Here is a 17,875-nt window from a genome sequence, read left to right on the forward strand (position 1 = left end):
TTCACATCATGCAGTGACTAAAATTATGGGCTTTACCTAAATTCATAAATTAGTATAGCTTATTTATTGGTTTTAGATAAGGGAAAGAATTCCCTTTTCTATCACCAAATCTGGATTTTGTCTTATGTTTTAGGGCACCAGTGATTAGTTGAAATTCATGCTTGCCTAAAGGCAACATTTGTCTTGCTTCTTTAATACATCATCAGTATCCTGCTGAGAAGTAGTTTTAGCTGTTGTTAGGCAAGGGTGTGTACAGGATGCTTTCCAGATGTTAAGGCTGACCTGTCAGTGATTTGGACCAAAACTGGAATCTTTACACCTTTATGCATGCATGCATTTACTTAATCTCAAATACAGTTGTTTTATAATTGTTCATCATAATCAATTATCAGAAAAACAGTTGCTTATTTCATAAAGTAGTCACAGCCTATCTTATCTCTTCATTAAAATCCTCTCACTTTGATGTTCATTATCTTTGTTGGGGAATACAATGTAGCTCCTGCCACATGGAGGATGTAGGATGGATCCCTAAGTGAACCTTGGAAGTACTCAGAAGAGGAACCCTCGCCACTCACTCCTTCCTGCAAATCAAAAACTCTCTCCCTCTATGCTAAGTCCTTTAGTAAGTCTTTTGGGTTTTACCTCCAAAAACAACTGAAATCCATATAGTACGTCTTTTTACCTCCCCTCCTAGTCCATTTTTTCTTCACCTGGAACTACTACAATAACCTAATATAAACGGCCCCTTGCACTCCATTCTCCACATATGCGATACAGATTTTGAAAAAAAAAAAGAAATTTCTGTTTTCAATGTTTTTATATCCTTATATTTTATATGTCTTTTAAAAACACCATTTAGTTGGCTTTTGTTTTTTAACCTTTGACAACCTTTTTTAATTAGAAAACATTTAGTCCATTTCTTTTTAAAATAGTTAAGGATATAATCCTTAATTTGGATTTAATCCTGCCATCTATTTGTGCCACCTGTGCTGTGTTTGTTTTTCTCCTATTTTTGCCTGAGTTGGGGTTGATTATTTTTTATTATTCACCCCTCCCCATTATTTGGAGTTTATGCACTCTTTCATTACTTTTTAAATTAGAGATTACCACACACATCCTTATCAAAATTTTACATGCAAAGATCTTTAGAACACTTTATTTAAAAAACTCTCACCCTGTGTATATGTCACTCTTGTTATATATTTTATTTCTGTATACATTTATGTCCGACAAGCTTCTGTTTTGTACACTCAATAATCAGTTAGAATTACCCATTTAAATTATCTATTTTGCGTTTTTCCATTCTCCCCTGCATATCTGACTGTCCATCTGGGATCACTTTTCTTTTACTCTAAGAACACAATATTTCTCTTTAGTGAAGATCTACTGGTGCCCAGTTCTCTTAGTTTCTGATTTTCTTAACTTGTCTTTAATTGTCTTTTTTTGCCTGAGTAGGTTAACTATTATCTCTAATTTTGAATTTCACTTGGCAGAAATTTTTTTAGTGCTTTAAATATATTGTTTCATTATATTTTGTTGTTGTTTTCTGCTAAAGTCAACTGTCATTTCTATTTTTGGTTATTCAGTGGTAATCTGATTTTTTTCCGTGACTGGTATTTCTCTATGCCTTGATTGTCAGCTAAGGTTTAATTTTCTTTTTATTAAACCTCCTTGAAATTCTTAGAGCTTCTTGGCTTAATATGTTTCCATCAGTTTTGTGAAGTTCTCAGCCATTTCTCTTCAGATACTGCTTTTACACCTCCCTCCCTCCCTCCCTCGCTCCCTCCCTCTTTCCCTCTCTCCCTCTCTCCCTCCTCTCCCTCCTCTCCCTCCTCCCCCTCCTCTCCCTCCTCCCCCTCCTCTCCCTCCTCCCCCTCCTCCCCTCCTTCTAGAATTCTAGTTATATTGTTAGATCCCCTTTTTATATTCTCTCTCTCTGATCCCCTTTCTTCTGTATTTTCCATCTTTTGTTTTTCTGTACTTCAGTCTAGATTTTTTAAATAACTCATCTTCTGGTTAGCTAATTCTCTCTTCAGTTATGTGTAATCTGCAATTGAACTCATCTATTGAAGTCTTATATTTTTTGCTTCTAGAATTACTTTTTTAAAATGGTTTACAGATTTCTTCCAAAATTTTCAATCTTGTCTTTTATCTTCTTGAACATAGTAAGCATGATTATTTTAAAGTTTGAATCAGAGACTCAGTAGTTCTGTTACTATTATGTGTTGTTTCTGCTTGTTTTCATTTATACTGTGTTATCTCATATGGGTACAGTTATTTTTTTTACTATGCCCAGATAACTGTATTTGAAAAATTGTCTGTAGAAATAACTTCAGGCCTAAGTTTATCTTCCCCCAGAGAGTATATTTTAATTTTCTTCTCTCAGATGTCTGCAGCCACTAGAAATCTGGATCACCTGACCGCATTTTCCATTTTTGAGATGATCTAAAGCTGATCTATGGTCTTTGTAAGGGCTGGTGTTCTTCCAGTTCACTCTTATGTGTAGGATACAGGCCCTTGAAATTAAAACCTAAAGCAAGGTGGTCTGCTAAGCCCTACTGTCTTGGCAGGCCCTGGACACCAATTTATATCCCCCTGCATGGCAAAGCTGTCAGAAGCACCACTCAACCTCTCAGCCACCTCCTCTGGAATCAGTAAACACCCTCTGGGGAAAACAGCTCCAGATATCAGGCTTGCTTCCTTAGGCCTCTGTCTTCCCCTGGATCCTGGGTTTTTTTGCACTATTTTGGTGGATCTTCATTTTTTATTTTTAGCTCTGCTTTTCTACCTGTCCTCAGTACACAGTTGGTCCTAATGATCTAGTCCATCATGGCCAGAAGCAGAACTTCCCATTAGATGCTTTTGTTCCCTCTGCACTAACTCCACAAAGAATTTGTCTAATACATGATAGAACTCAGTCCTCTCTCTAGAGAAAGCTCATTCCTTTTTCATAGCTCTTAATTGTTAGAAAACTTAGTGTTTGTTTCTAAAAGTAGTTCCTAGTTTTACTAAGCATATTAGCAGTCTATTGCTATGTAACAACTTGCACCATGCTTAACAGCTTAAAACAATAAACATTTATATCTCATAGTTTCTGTGGGTCAGCAGTCTGGGGGCAGCTTAGCTGTGTAGTCCTGGTTGTTCATGTAGCTGTAGTCACGACGTTGGCAAGGGCTGCAGTCTTACACAGACTTGACTTGGGGAAAATCTACTTCCAAGCTCACTCACGTAGTTGTTAGAAGGCCTTGGTTTCTTGCTGGCTGTTGGCTGGAGACGCGTTCCTCACCACGTGAACCTCTCTGTGGGATCCTCAGCAGAGCAGCTGGCTTCTCCAGCGTGAGTGCACCTGAAAAGATAGAGAGCAGGAACACTCAAGATGGAAGGTTTTATAACCTAATTTGGAAGTAATTTGTTCCAACTTCTACACTATGCTGTTAGTCATACAGAGCAGCCCTATAATGTGGAAGGCGACTACCCAAAGGTAAAAATAAGTGGGCTGATTGGGAACTACGTTAGTGGCTGCCTACCACATTAAGATGCTCGGAAGGAATCTAAGTGCTCTTACATATGAAAACCTTTTAGCTCTTTAATAAGAGTGGGCAGGAGTCAGTTCAGTTGCCCTTGTCTTCTTCACCTCCCCCCGCAACCCCGCTTGCCCCAAAGATAACCAGCTCCACTGAGAGTAGTTCCTTGCATAGTGTGTTTTGTCTTCACTTATTGCCCCAGTTGTGACATGTCCTGTCCAGATTTTTCTGCAGATTTCTAAACTTCTGGGCTCTGAAGTATAGTTTATATTAATACATAGTCTCTGAAGCCAGACTGTTTGATTTTGAATCCTGACTCCTCCATTTACTAGACGGCAAGTCACTTAACTTCTCTTTCCCTAACATGCCTAGTCTGTAAAGTGGGGATAATGTTAATTCCTACTTCATAGAGTTGTTGTGAGGATTAACTGAGTTAATGCATGTTAAGCCTTTTGGAATAATGTACAAAATAATGAATAATGCTCAAAATAGCAGCTATTGTTAGTATCATTGATGATTTTTGTCATTGTAAGTATGGTTAACATTTCTCCAGTGTGTTACCATTACTTGCCCCATTCTTGCTTAAACCTAGCATGATTGTTAGCCTTGGAGTGTGAAGAGTTCATACATGGTGCTTGTGTAAAGTCAAATACTAACCTCTTTGGCTTTCCTATTACTTGGAATGAAAAAACAGTGCATTTTTTTCAGTTGTTGAGATGGAGATTCTGTGGAGAAAAGGAACATAATAATGTATTTATTTTACCAGTGGAATCTTTTTTTGTAACATCTGATTGTCTCTTCCAGTTTTAACATTTTATGTTTCTGGTTTATAAACTTTGTTACCAATTTGAAGAAAATTTAACTCTTGTCAGAAAGCATTGAAAATTTCAAAAGTATCATCATATTCTGTAATGTTAACAAGTTTAAAGATAACTTAGTTTTTCAACTCTTACCCAAAATTAGTTTCTATTCTATAATTAGGTTTAAATTACTTGTCTTTTTAAAAAATCATCTTAGTGAAGATCTATTTTATGTTATTAAGTTATTTGATCCTCTTTCTGTATTGAATTATGTTGCCTATTTTCTTATTATAGCGTTCATATTTCTTCAGAGAAAACCATTGTTAACATATTGCTAATTTTGCCTATTGATTTGGTTATTTATGTTTAAAAATTATATGTTTTGAAAGTTGCAAAATGTGATGGTTTGATGACAAATCAGTAAGAATTAATGTTGAAATATAGTTTTTTTCCTATCCTGAACTAAATGTATTGGTATTTTTCTTTTGTTTCTTTAATAGATAGCAAACAATAAAGATGCATTGAGGAAGACATGGAACCCTAAGTTTACATTAAGAAGTCACTTTGATGGCATTAGAGCCCTTGCTTTCCACCCCGTTGAGCCTGTTTTGATAACAGCATCAGAGGATCACACGTTAAAAATGTGGAATTTGCAGAAAACAGCCCCAGCCAAAAAGTGAGAATATTCTCCTTTAACTGTATTTAAATATTTTAATTAATAGTTTTTCAGAAGAAAAATGCTTACTTTATTATTTGCTGTTAAGTTCCCCAAATATCTCTTCTAATTCTTTCTTCTTTACCATGTCACATAATTTAGGGTGTTTTTTCCCTTCATACTCACAAGCTAATTTAGGTTGGAAAACTGACCCTTAGGGAGAAATGGTATTATCTGATGGTTTGTGAATGCTGATTGTAATCTTTATACAATGTTTTAAATAACTATCACATTTGGGGAGCTCTTTATCTGCACTGAAGGTTTCTGCTGGTGTTGTAAACAGGTATGTGCATGTTTAAAATCATCAAACCCGCACCCCAAGCTTGTCCTGTTGTTTACTAGGTTTGGACTTATGGAGTGGGAGGGAGGGAAGGCTGATGGGGGATGGGGGGACAGGGAGAGGTGAGAACCTCTCTTTGGTCTTTTCTTTTGACCTTGACCAAAATGTCTAGACTGAAAGACACTGTTGTTGCTCTCACTTAACCGCTAATACTTGCCTTGGGCTCTTGGTTCCTCTCTAAGCATGGACAGACATGAGTTGGTATAAATCCCTTTTATCAGTCACCACGCTAGTCCTGATCCCACTTGGTGGGGTCCTTATTGGAACTCCTCTCCTTTCTTCCTTGGGTCACATGGTCCAGAACCCAGCATCTGCCAGCAAGGGCCCTTCTACAGTGTTGGACACCTCTTTTATTAAAGAGTAGAAATGAACATCAAATGGAGGAGGTTATGGAAGCTTTACTACTGGTAGAGAATATCTATTGCCCAATTTAAAAGAGATCAATGACATTCCTGCTGTGACTCATACATAAACTCGATAAAATACTTGATTCATCAGATAGCTCAACCAGATCTTGCTTAAAACCAAGTGAATCCTCATGTAGATTAGGTGTCTTCAGCAGAGAAGAAGTATTTCTTGGTTATAAATTGTGCCTTTTGTCTTTCAAGTTCTTTAGTCACAGTGGACATCATATTGGACCAGAGAATGTGAATGTCTCATCATATATTCTTGACTAAAATTTAGAAAAATATTGAAATAAATTTTTTGCTGGTGATAGCCTAGTAACAACATCTTCACATTGCAAGTAACAGTAGCCTGTTTACCTTTGAACTTAAAACTTTGGTAATGAGGAGAGATATCATATGCCTATAAAAAAAAACTACAATGCAATCCGATTTTAAATCAAGTTTTCATTATCAGTCATGGCCAGTATTAGGCCCTGTAGAGTACCCATATACTCAGTGTTCTGAGTAATGAATAATCTGATGATTTGGACAGTTTCTGCAAGTATTAAGGACAGGCATGTTAACCTTTATGCAAATGCAAGGAAATTAAAGTACTTTTGATTGAAATTCTACTATGTGTGTGGTTCTGTCCTAGGCTCTTTTACCATGTAGAATCTCATTTAATCCTGTGAATATTTGGTGTTATCCCTATTTTTCTGTTTTATTTTAAACATAGAGGAATCTGGAGTTCCAAAAGGTTAAATAATTTGCCTAAAGTTAGCCAGTTAGTGACAGAATTGGAAATTGAATCCAGAAATTTATTTCTTCAAAGCCCATGTTTTTTCCCCTGAGTGAGGCTCTCTCTTCCTTTAGTCAAATAGATTAGGGCAATGCTAAAAGTGATGTAACAAGGTATTGTTACTAAACAAGAATTTTGTTTCTTGAAGTCACAAATATATGTGATCCGTGTTAAGTAAGCTTTCTTGTGTACTGGGGTTGACCATGGTATATTAGCATAGTGTTGGTATTTCTAGGGGCAATTTTATGACATACATTGTCATACTGTTTACTACTGAAAACTTAGAGTGGTTAAAGTCCTCCTCTCTCTGATTTAGGAGCACTTCTCTTGATGTGGAGCCTATCTATACATTCAGAGCTCATAAGTAAGTATGTGCTTTTTCTTTGTGTTAAATCAACATCATTGTAAATCAGCCTAGTTAGCATATTTTCTTTTCTTTCACGTATGTATTTGTGTTATGTACTTTTTGTATTTAGTAGTGTTTTTTGTAAATGTAAAAGAAACTGGCAGATAATATAATGCTAGAGACAAGTTTATCACTACCAAATAGGGATCCTTGCTGAAATTAGATTTTATTTGCATGATGTGTAGATGATGTATATATCTCTCTTAAAATGAAGTTGAGGCAATTAAGTTTAACTATGAGAAATCCTGATCTTTTTTCCTTAAAAATATCTGAGACTTTTTTTATTGTGATCACATGTTGCACGCTTTTCCTGTTTCCATTTAAGTTTAAGGAATGTACCTGTTCACTTGATTTAGCACAGAGTTTGGCATACTTTTTATAAATAAAGGGCCAGTTAGTAAATGTTTTTAGGCTTTGCTGGCTGCATATTTAATGTTGTACATTCTTGTTTTTAGTTTGGTTTTGTATTACAACCCTTTAAAAAATGTAAAAACCATAAATGCTTGAGGACTGTATGAAAGCAGTCCACTGGTTGGATTTGGTCCATAGGCCATAGTTTACCAACCACTGGTTTAGCAGAGGAAGAAAAATGAATAATGCTTTGATAGTTTTTTATTTGTTATCCAAAGCAGAAAAAGAGAAAGCCTTTTGAATAATTAAGCATTCTTATTTTTAACAAGTCCTGTTATCAGATAGATTTTTGAGAATAGAAATTGATTTTCCTTCCCAGAGGTCCAGTGCTTTGTGTGGTAATGAGCAGCAATGGTGAGCAGTGCTATAGTGGCGGGACTGACGGACTGATCCAGGGCTGGAACACCACCAACCCCAACATCGATCCCTATGACTCTTACGGTATGTGATTCCCCAAAGATATGAAAGAATAAAATATTTTCTTTTTATGCATTTTACATAGCATACATAAGGATAAAATGAGATATTTTTGAAAATAAATTGGTAAAAGGGAACCATATATTTATTTTGTTAAAAAGGACTCCTGTATTTGGGAATCAATTTGATAACACATAATGCTAAACGAAAAGAGAAAATAACGTATTTTTCCCAAGAAAACAGTTCCCACCCCCGGAAGTCTTACTGATTGGAAATGCTGGCTTGATTGACAATTGTTTTCTTCATTGTAGGCATCTGTACAGTACTTGGTACATTATTACTAATCTGTAATCATATTTTGTCACTATTCTTGACAAATAACTTTGAAGGAAAATGAGTGATGGCATCATCTTCTTGATCAGTTATTGGAGGTATAGAGGCTAATGATTGTTAAAGTGTATGGCACCAAAATATTTAAAAGGCTTTAAAAAATTAAGAAGTGCCCTTTAGATTTGGGAACAGCACCATGAAACAAAAAACTGTATTATAATCTATCACTAGATGTTATCCTAAATTCCCTTGCAAAAACCGTTTAGGAACTATTTTGGTTTCGTCTTAAAATTCTCCTTAAATTCTAGAATGGTATGAAGTGTCAAATATGTCATAAAACCATATTTTATTTTTGTTATTGTTTAATCAATTTTACTAATAAACCTAAGTAAAGATAAAAAAATTCAGTAACCAAAAGTTTCTTCTAACATTTATTTAATAAGCATTTAACATATATTTTGTGAAGGGTAACACCCCCTCTTCCCTCCACAATTCTCTTACAGATTTATCTGTTTCATGCTTTTCCTTACTTACTTTATCCCTGTACCAGATATCGGTTGACCTCATTCTGTCCCAAGCCAACCCTTCCCCTTTGCTCTTGACCTCATTCTCTTGTTCCCTTTGAGACTTCACTCTAATATCATTCTTCTCCTCTGTTTCTGGCTGACTCTTTCTCTTTTGCGCTCTCTTGCTCTCATCTGAAGCTTTACCCTCTTTGTTCTCTTTCCATCCCCTCAGCATGTAAGTAAATTCAGGTGTCTCCTATCCTGGGCAAGGAGAAGCCTTTTCTGACTCCATTTCCCTCTCTGGCTCTTGTTTAGTCTCTCTTTCCTTCATTTCTTTCATTCCTGTGTCTCTTTGGTGATACTGTCTAGGAAACACAATTACTAGTTACTAACTCCATGTCCTTTCCCTGTGCATGATCCCTCTGCATTCTATCTTCTGGCTGTTCCGCTTAAATATAACAAGATATCAGTATCTACCTAATTTGGCTGATCCAAGGGGTATTTTACAATCCTTATTTTACTGGATATACTGGCTATCTGAAACTGTGGACCACTCCGTCCTTTTTGAAATCTGTTCACTATAGGCTTTTTTGACACATAACTCTATGACAGTTTCTATTCCCTGTCCCTCATAAACTTCTTTTATTTTTCTCACCTTAAATATTAACATTTATCAAGGCCAGACCCTAACTCATTCTTTGCATTGCACACATCTTCTTTGGTAGATTGAATCCACTTTGTGGTTTTATATGCTATTGACTCATAAATCTCTTCTTTAGGCTTCAGACTACCTACAGAACATCTCAAAGTGGCTGTCTCATTGTACATAAATCCCTACAAGCACTGTTTCTTCTTCCATATATATATATTTTGGGAGGGCAGGGGTGGCATCGCGTGGCTTGCGGGATCTTAGTTCCCCGACCAGGGATCAAAGTGAGAACGCCGAGTCCTAACCACTGGACTGCCAGGGAATTCCCTTTCCATGTATTCTTTATCAGTTGGTGGCACTACCAGAATTATCCAAACTAGAAACCTAAGAGTTATCCTTGATTCCTTGTACCGTTTTACTATCTATACCTTATTAATTACCTCCCCCTAAATATTTCTTGAATTTACTCCTGGTCTGCCCCTTTTATCACTGTCCTCGTGTGGGTCTTCATCTTCACTCTCCCAGTCTTCTGAAACAGTCCCCTTGCCTTCATCTTGATTCTTTCCAATCTGTCTTCTACACTATCATCAAAGATACCTTATTAAATACTTACTTCACCCTGCTTCTCCTGGGAAACCCTTCAGTGGTTCCCTATTGCTTTCAGGATAATTTCTTTAATACGTCGTAGAAATCCCACCGTAAACTAGCCACTCTCATCTCTTCCACTTCTTGCCTCAAATTTCACAGTCCAGTAATACTGACTTTCTTATAAATTTCCTCACATAGCATGCTATTTTTTCTTCTGTGATTTTGTAGGAGCTGCCTCCTTTGCCAGGAATGCCTTCCTTCTGTCCTTTGACTGGCCAGCATCTGTACTCTAGGTGTCATTCTCTCCAAGAAGCTTTCATTCCTCCCAGTCACTCTCCATGGTAACTGGTGTCTGTCACTATTATTGTACTTACCACATTGTCTTTTGAAGACAAGGATGGTACTGTGTCTTAATCATCTGCATGGCCCCTGCATCTAGCATAGTGCCTAATACATAGTATATCTTCAATAGATATTTTATGGTATGACTAAAAGAGGATATAGGACAGATAACACCATTGACATTTTAAATCTAACATCTGTGAGCCATCTTGAAAGTACCACTTCATAGACTCATTGTGAGGGCTAACAAGTAAAATTTCCAATTTGGCTTTTATCAGGAAACAGTGCTAAGCAAACCCCCTCCCCCGCCTTCTCCTTGCCCCTCCCCCACATGCACATCATTCATGTGTCACATCTTGCTGTTTGAGCATTTGGGGATTCCTGTAGGTCTCAGTTCACGTCCATTAAGGATGACAGAGGCCTGTTGCTCCCAAGAACGACTGCCATTCATAGCACAAATGGCCTAAAGAGTGTATCCAAAGTGCTGAAGGACATCAGAAGAGGGAAAGGGTCTCTGTTCACTTCCTCGGGGAATGTGAGTTGTGGTTTCTCTGAAAGTAGATTAAATTCAAATGGTTTATGTTAACATGCTTTTTAGAAAAATCAAGACAAATGGAAAGAAAAAAGGGAGGGAGAAGGAAATATGTAATTTTTTTAAGGAGAAATAGATGTACTTTAAAATTTTAATTTAGACCTTTCAAACCCTACATTTGCATGTTTCCAAGCCTGTTTTTGCCACATTTCAGAAGAAAAATAGAAACTAGGAGGTGTATTTTATACTTTTTGTTTTGTATATTTTACTTTCCTTTGGAATCTAAGTACCTTTATGATTTGTGCTTTTTCCCCTGCATTCTTGCTGTTCTTATAGATCCTTCTGTTTTAAGAGGCCCTCTCCTAGGCCACACCGATGCAGTCTGGGGTTTGGCTTACAGCGCAGCACACCAGCGTTTGTTGTCCTGTTCAGCAGATGGCACTCTCCGTTTATGGAATACAACCGAGGCTGCTCCAGCCCTGAGTGTATTTAATGATAATCAAGGTACATACTTCTTTCCCCTTATTTTACTGAGTGTTTTATAAAATTATTCTAAAAAGAAACAAATAAATAAATGATTCTACAAACTCTTACTGTTTAAATTTAATTTGAAGGTTGTTTTTAAGCAGTAAAAATATATTTGCTTGAATTTCCAACTTAGTATGTATAAGTTTAAAAAGCATACTATTTGGTGAAACAGCATGCCTTTTTTGAATTTTTAAAAATTGAGATATAATTTCTATACAGTAAAAAACAGATATTAAGGGTGCATTTTCATGAGTTTGACAAATACATAAAACTCTTGCACCTATCAAGATAGAACATTTCCTTCACTGCCCTAAAGTTTCTTTGTGTTCTTCCCAGTCATCCCCCTTCCCCATTCCTAACCAGCGGTACCCACTGTTGTGATTTCTTTCATTATAAATTAGTTTTGTCTATTCTAAAACTTCACATAAATGAAATCATACAGTGTGCACTCTTTTTGTATCTGACGTTTTACTCTCACTGTAGTGTTCTTGTGATTCATCCATGTGGTAATAAGTGTTAATAATTTATTTTTATTGTTTAGTAGTAAGTATTTCCTTAAACCACTGTGTTTATCATTTACCTCTTGATGAACATTTGGGTTGTTTCCATTTTTTCCTATTATGAACAAAGCTGCTGTGAACTTTCTTTTTTTCTTTTTTTTTAAATCACAGGCAGGTAAAGACCTGGAAATAGAATTTCTGGGCTTTAGAATTAGAATTGTGTGTTTAACTTTATGTGAAATTGCCAAACTTTCTTTGAAAGTAGTTGTTCCATGTTACACCACTGACTGCAATGTGTGAGAATTCCAGTTGCTCTACATCCTTAATTACAAACATTTGGTGTTGAGGGTGTATTTAATTTTAGCCATTTTGGTGGGTGTGTAGCAGTATTTCATTGTGATTTTAATTTGTATTTCCTTGGTGGCTAATTATTCTGAGCACTTTTTTTGTGTGCTCATTGGCCATTAATGTACCTTCTTCTGGAAGATACACATTTTTGAACTGTTAGCTTACTTAGATTTTGAACCAGATTTTAAAAATCAGATTATATTCACATATACATAGAATTATATTTTTTTATGTTTATAAATAAGTTCCAAGTTTTACCCTATTCTAGATGATAAATAAAAATACCTTCTTTATTCTTGAGCTGCCATAACTTGTGCCTAGGTTTTGATGAGTTGCCTGCATTTGATATTTGCGTAACTCTACCAATAAATAACAATTTGAGTTTTTACTTCTTAAATTCCATACTTTTAGAGAGTTAGAATTCCTATTAAGAGATGGGCTTTTAAAATGAAGAATTCCTGTGATGCCCCTCTAAACCCCAGGTTGATTTGAGGTGGAAGCAGAAAAACTTGTAGTCCATATGTTTTCCATTTATTTCTAAATAAAGGCTTGGATTCAATGAATACAGTAGTTGTGAGTGACTGGTAGAAGATGTGGTAAACAAGTAAGAATGATAAAATAGACTAGGACTAAAAGTAACGAAAGAAACAGTCTGCACTGAATGACTATGAGCTAATTCTTATTCTAATGTTGAGCCTCATTTACTTCTTATACCACCGTTTGTTTTGCTATATTCTAAGCACATTGTGAAGTAGACCCTCTAACTGCCATTCTCTTCGAATATGTTCTGACTCTTAGAATTGGGAATCCCTGCCTCTGTGGATCTAGTGAGCAGTGACCCGAGCCATATGGTAGCATCATTCAGCAAAGGATACACAAGCATCTTTAACATGGAAACACAACAACGCATTCTCACTTTAGAATCCAACCTAGATTCAAGTATGTATACCAATTTTAAGTAGTCTGTGTTTGGATCAATTTTTTAAATGTTATCAGAATTATAACTACTAGAGTCAACTATGAAAAACACTTGTCATTATAAAGTATTCGGCCTCAAAATCATATAACACAGTTATTAGAAGGATATAATGATTTACAGTTGATTTTAAGTCTTTAGGTTAAGTTTATTCACATGTATAACTATACTGTTTGAAGTAGCATTTGAGCTATTCTAAAGAGAAGTCAAGTTTAATTTTATACCAAATGTTTAGTTTTCAATTCTATTTGAAGACAATAGTATTTATTCTGAATACAGGCATATCTTGGAGTTTTTGCAGGTTCAGTTTCAGACCTTCGAAATAAAGCAAATATTGCAACAGAGTGAGTCACATGAAGTTTTTGCTTTCTCAGTGCATATAAGAGTTATGTTTACACTGCACTACAGGCTGTTAAGTGTGTACATATCTTAATTTAAAAGTGCTTTATTGCCGAAAAATGCTAACCGCCATCTGAGCCTTCAGTGAGTCATAATCTTTTTGCTGGGGGAGGGTCTCGCCATGATGTTGATGGCTGCTGACTGATCAGCGGGTGGTTGCTGAAGGTTGGGTGACTGTGGTAATTTCTTAAAATAAGACAACAGTGAAGTTTGCCGCATCGACTGACTCTTCCTTTCACGAACAACGTCTCTGTAGCATGCGTTGATGTTTGATAGCATTCTACCCACAGGAGAACTTCTCTTGAAATGGGAATCAGTCCTCTCAAACCCTGCCGCTGTTTGATCAACAGGATTTTTGTAATTACATAATCCTTTGTTGTCATTTCAACAATCTTCACAGCAGCCTCACCAGGAGTAGATTCTATCTCAAGAAACCACTTTCTTTGCTCATTCATAAGAAGCAGCTCCTCATCCATTCAAGTTTTATCATGAGATTGCAGCAATTCAGTCACATCTTCAGGCTCCACTTCTAATTCTAGTTCTTGTGCTATTTCTACCACACCTGAAGTTACTTCCTTCACTGAAGTCTTGCACCCCTCAAAGTCATCCATGAGGGTTGGAACTAACCTATTCCAAACTCCTGTTCATGTTGACATTTTGACCTCTTCCCATGAATCACAAATGTTCTTAATGGCATCTGGAATGGTAAGTCCTTTCCAGAAGGTTTTCAGTTGGCTTTGCCCAGATCCATCAGAGAAATCACTAGCTATGGCAGCTGTAGCCTTATGAAATGTATTTCTTAAATAATAAGACTTGAAAGTCGAAATTACTCCTTGATCCATGGGCTGTGGAATGGAGGTTGTGTTAGCAGGCATGAAAAAAAACATGAATCTCATTGTACATCTTCATTAGAGCTCTTGGGTGACCAGGTGCATTGTCAGTGAACAGTAATATTTTGAAAGGAATCTTTTTTTCTGAGCAGTAGGTCTCAAGAGTGGGCTTGTAATATTCAGTAAACCATGTAGTAAACAGATATGCTGTCATCCAGGCTTTGTTTTCCCCTTTATAAAGCACAGGCAGAGTAGATTTAGCATAATTCTTAAGGGCCATAGGGTCTTCAGAATGGTAAATGAACATTGGCTTCACCTTCGAGTCACCAGCTGCATTAGCACCTATCAAGAGAGTCAGCCTGTTCTTTGAGGCTTTGGAGCCAGGCATGACTTCCCTCTAGCTATGAAAGTCCTAGGTGGCATCTTCTTCCAATAGAAGGCTGTTTCATCTACATTGAAAATCTGTTGTTTAGTGTAGCCACCTTTATTCATTATCTTAGCTAGATCTTCTAAGTAACTTGCTGCAGCTTCTGTATCAGCACTTGCTGCTTCACTTTGCACTTTGATGTTACAGAGACAGTGCTTCTTTCCTTAAATCTCATGAACCAACCTCTGCTAGCTTCAAACTTTTCTTCTGCAGCTTCCTAACCTCTCTCAGCCTTCATAGAATTGAAGAGAGTTAGGACCTTGCTCTGGATTAGGCTTTGGCTTAAGGGAATGTTGTGGCTGGTTTGATCTTCTATCCAGCCCACTAAGACTTTCACCATACTGTTTTGCTTTCTTATCATTCATGTGTTCAGTGGAATAGCACTTTCAGTTTCCTTCAAGAACTTTTCCTTTGCATTCACAACTTTTGGCTAACTGGAGCAAGAGGCCTAGCTTTTGGCTTATCCTTTCCACATGCCTTCCTCGCTAAGCTTAACCATTTCTGGCTTTTAATGTAAAGTGAGAAGTGTGCAACTCTTCCTTTCATTTGAGCACTTGGTCATTGTAGGGTTACTGATTGGCCTAATTTCAATATTGTTGTGCCTCAGAGACTAGGAAGGCCCAAGGAGAAGGAGAGAGATGGGGTTACAGCTGGTCGGTGGAGCAGTCAGAACACACACAACATTTATCAAGTTCACCGTCTTATATGGGTGCAGTTCATGGCACCCCAAAACAAATACATTAGTAATATCAAAGATCAGGGACCACAGATCACCATAACAAATATTAATAACAAAAAAGTTTGAAATATTGCGAGAATTACCAAACTGTGACATAGACACGAAGTGAACAAATTCTATTGAAAAAAATGGAACCAATAGACTTGCTAAATACAGGGTTGCCACAGACCTTCAATTTGTAAAACAACACAATATCTGCAAAGCACAATAAAATGAGATAGGCCTGTATAAAATAAATCTGTTTTTCATTTCTCATAATTTTACTTTTTTAAAGAATAGTTGCTGTACAATATTATATGTTATAGGTGTACAGTATTGTCATTCACAATTTTTAAAGGTTATACTCCATTTATAGTTATTATAAAATATTAGCTGTATTCCTCATGTTGTACAATATATCCTTGTAGCTTATTTTATTTTTGTTTTTTTATTTTTTTTAAATGTCTAAATACTTTTTTTTTAATAGATCTTTATTGGAGTATAATTGCTTCACGATACCATGTTAGTTTCTTTTGCACAACAAAGTGAATCAGCCATATGCATACACGTGTCCTCATATCCCCTCCCTCTTGAGCCTCCCTCCCATCCTCCCTATCTCACCCCTCTAGGTCATCGCTAAGCACCGACCTCTAGACACAAGAAAATCAGAGCTCCAGCTCCATTTCTCTGATTCATCTGGCTGCCTTCCTCCTTTATGTGCTGGCTTTTTCCTCAGACTAACTTGCCCCATGGTCACAACATGGCTGCCAGCATTCCTGGAACAACCTGCTCCCTTGTTCATTTCCAACAAGAGAGGCGACCTCACCCTGAAAAACATACGATTAAAGTTTTTCCTTCCTGTCTGTCTGATTACATCTTGGGACACAGCCCACCCTTGAATAGTCACGATCAATTGGAGAGAGCCCTGTGATGATGGGCTCAAGCCTGAGGTCCTGCAATCACCAGCAAGGGGGACTACACAGACACACAGACACACAGACACACAGACACACACACACACACACACACACTCTCTCTCTCTCTCTCTCTCTCTCTCTCTCTCCCCCTCCCTCCCTCCCTCCCTCCCTCCCTCCCTCCCTTGGCATAGACTTGGAACTGGGATCCTCCCCAGGAGCTGGGGATGGACCAGCTTCCTTTGAGCCCTCTGACTACATTTATTCCATTTACCAAGTTGGGGTTGTGTTATGGAGGAAGCAGGGAAGCAGGTGTTCTGCTTAGGCAACTAAGAGTGTCCGGTCTAGATAGCTTGACTCAGGGCACATCTTCAAGGAGCCTGGTGCATCCTTAGGAGCCAACATATTGAGAAAAGGCAAAGATTTCCCCTGCCTTTCTTGCCTGTTTGGCTTGCACTTTTCTTTTGGTGTTTCTTTGAGATAGAAGAAGGAAAGAATTGGGAAAAGAAGGGAAATAAGAAAAACTATTGTCCTCTCTGGCTCTCTCTCGCTCTCTCTCTCGCTCTCTCGCTCGCTCTCTCTCTCTCTCCCTCTCGCTCTCGACTTCACAGAATCCTGGGGATTGTAATAGTGACCACTGATGTCATGGCAACAGGAAATGCAGTATTATGGGCTGAGCCCAGAGGAATATTATCTGTATAAAGTTTTTTTTTTTTTCAGTGACTATGAACTTCTTTTTTGTATTTAAAAAATTTTTTTAACATCTTTATTAGAATGTAAGTGCCTTACAATGATGTGTTAGATTCTGCTGTATCAAAAAGTGAATCAGCTATATGTATACATACATCCCCATATCTCCTCCCTCTTGTGTCTCTCTCCCATCCTCCCGATCCCACCCCTCTAGGTGGTCACAAAGCACCGAGCTGATCTCCCTGTGCTATGCGGCTGCTTCCCACTAGCTATCTGTTTTACATTTGGTAGTGTGCATATGTCATTGCTACTCTCTCACTTCGTCCCACCTTACCCTTCCCCCTCCCCGTGTGCTCAAGTCCATTCTCTACATCTGCGTCTTTATTCCTGTCCTGCCCCTAGGTTCTTCAGAACCATTTCCTTTTTTTTTTAGATGCCATATATATGTGTTAGCATACAGTATTTGTTTTTCTCTTTCCTACTTACTTCACTCTGTATGACAGACTCTAGGTCCATCCACCTCACTACAAATAACTCAATTTCGTTTCTTTTTATGGCTAATATTCCACTGTATATATGTGCCACATCTTCTTTACCATTGGTGCTTCCATGTCCTGGCTATTGTAAATAGAGCTGCAATGAACGTTGTGGTACATGACTCTTTTTGAATTATGGTTTTCTCAGGGTATATGCCCAGTAGTAGGATTGCTGGGTCATATGGTAGTTCTATTTTTAGTTTTTTGAGGAACCTCCATACTGTTCTGCATAGTGGCTGTATCAATTTACATTCCCACCAACAG

At 37.3% G+C, this 17,875-nt stretch overlaps 1 protein-coding gene across 3 annotated transcripts in view; it reads left to right on the forward strand.

Annotated features, from left to right (window-relative positions):
• STRN (striatin) overlaps window positions 1–17,875 on the forward strand; it is a 113,822-nt gene that overhangs the window by 81,501 nt on the left and 14,446 nt on the right. For all 3 annotated transcript variants that reach the window (XM_057558131.1, XM_057558132.1, XM_057558133.1), the window contains 5 exons: window positions 4,825–5,000; window positions 6,881–6,928; window positions 7,701–7,822; window positions 11,082–11,249; window positions 12,920–13,060. In XM_057558131.1, the coding sequence (XP_057414114.1) occupies window positions 4,825–5,000; window positions 6,881–6,928; window positions 7,701–7,822; window positions 11,082–11,249; window positions 12,920–13,060 (655 nt within the window). The remainder of the gene's footprint in view (window positions 1–4,824; window positions 5,001–6,880; window positions 6,929–7,700; window positions 7,823–11,081; window positions 11,250–12,919; window positions 13,061–17,875) is intronic.

This window comes from Balaenoptera acutorostrata, chromosome 12 (assembly GCF_949987535.1).
Source record: "Balaenoptera acutorostrata chromosome 12, mBalAcu1.1, whole genome shotgun sequence".
In the NCBI taxonomy this organism is placed as follows: domain Eukaryota; kingdom Metazoa; phylum Chordata; class Mammalia; order Artiodactyla; family Balaenopteridae; genus Balaenoptera; species Balaenoptera acutorostrata.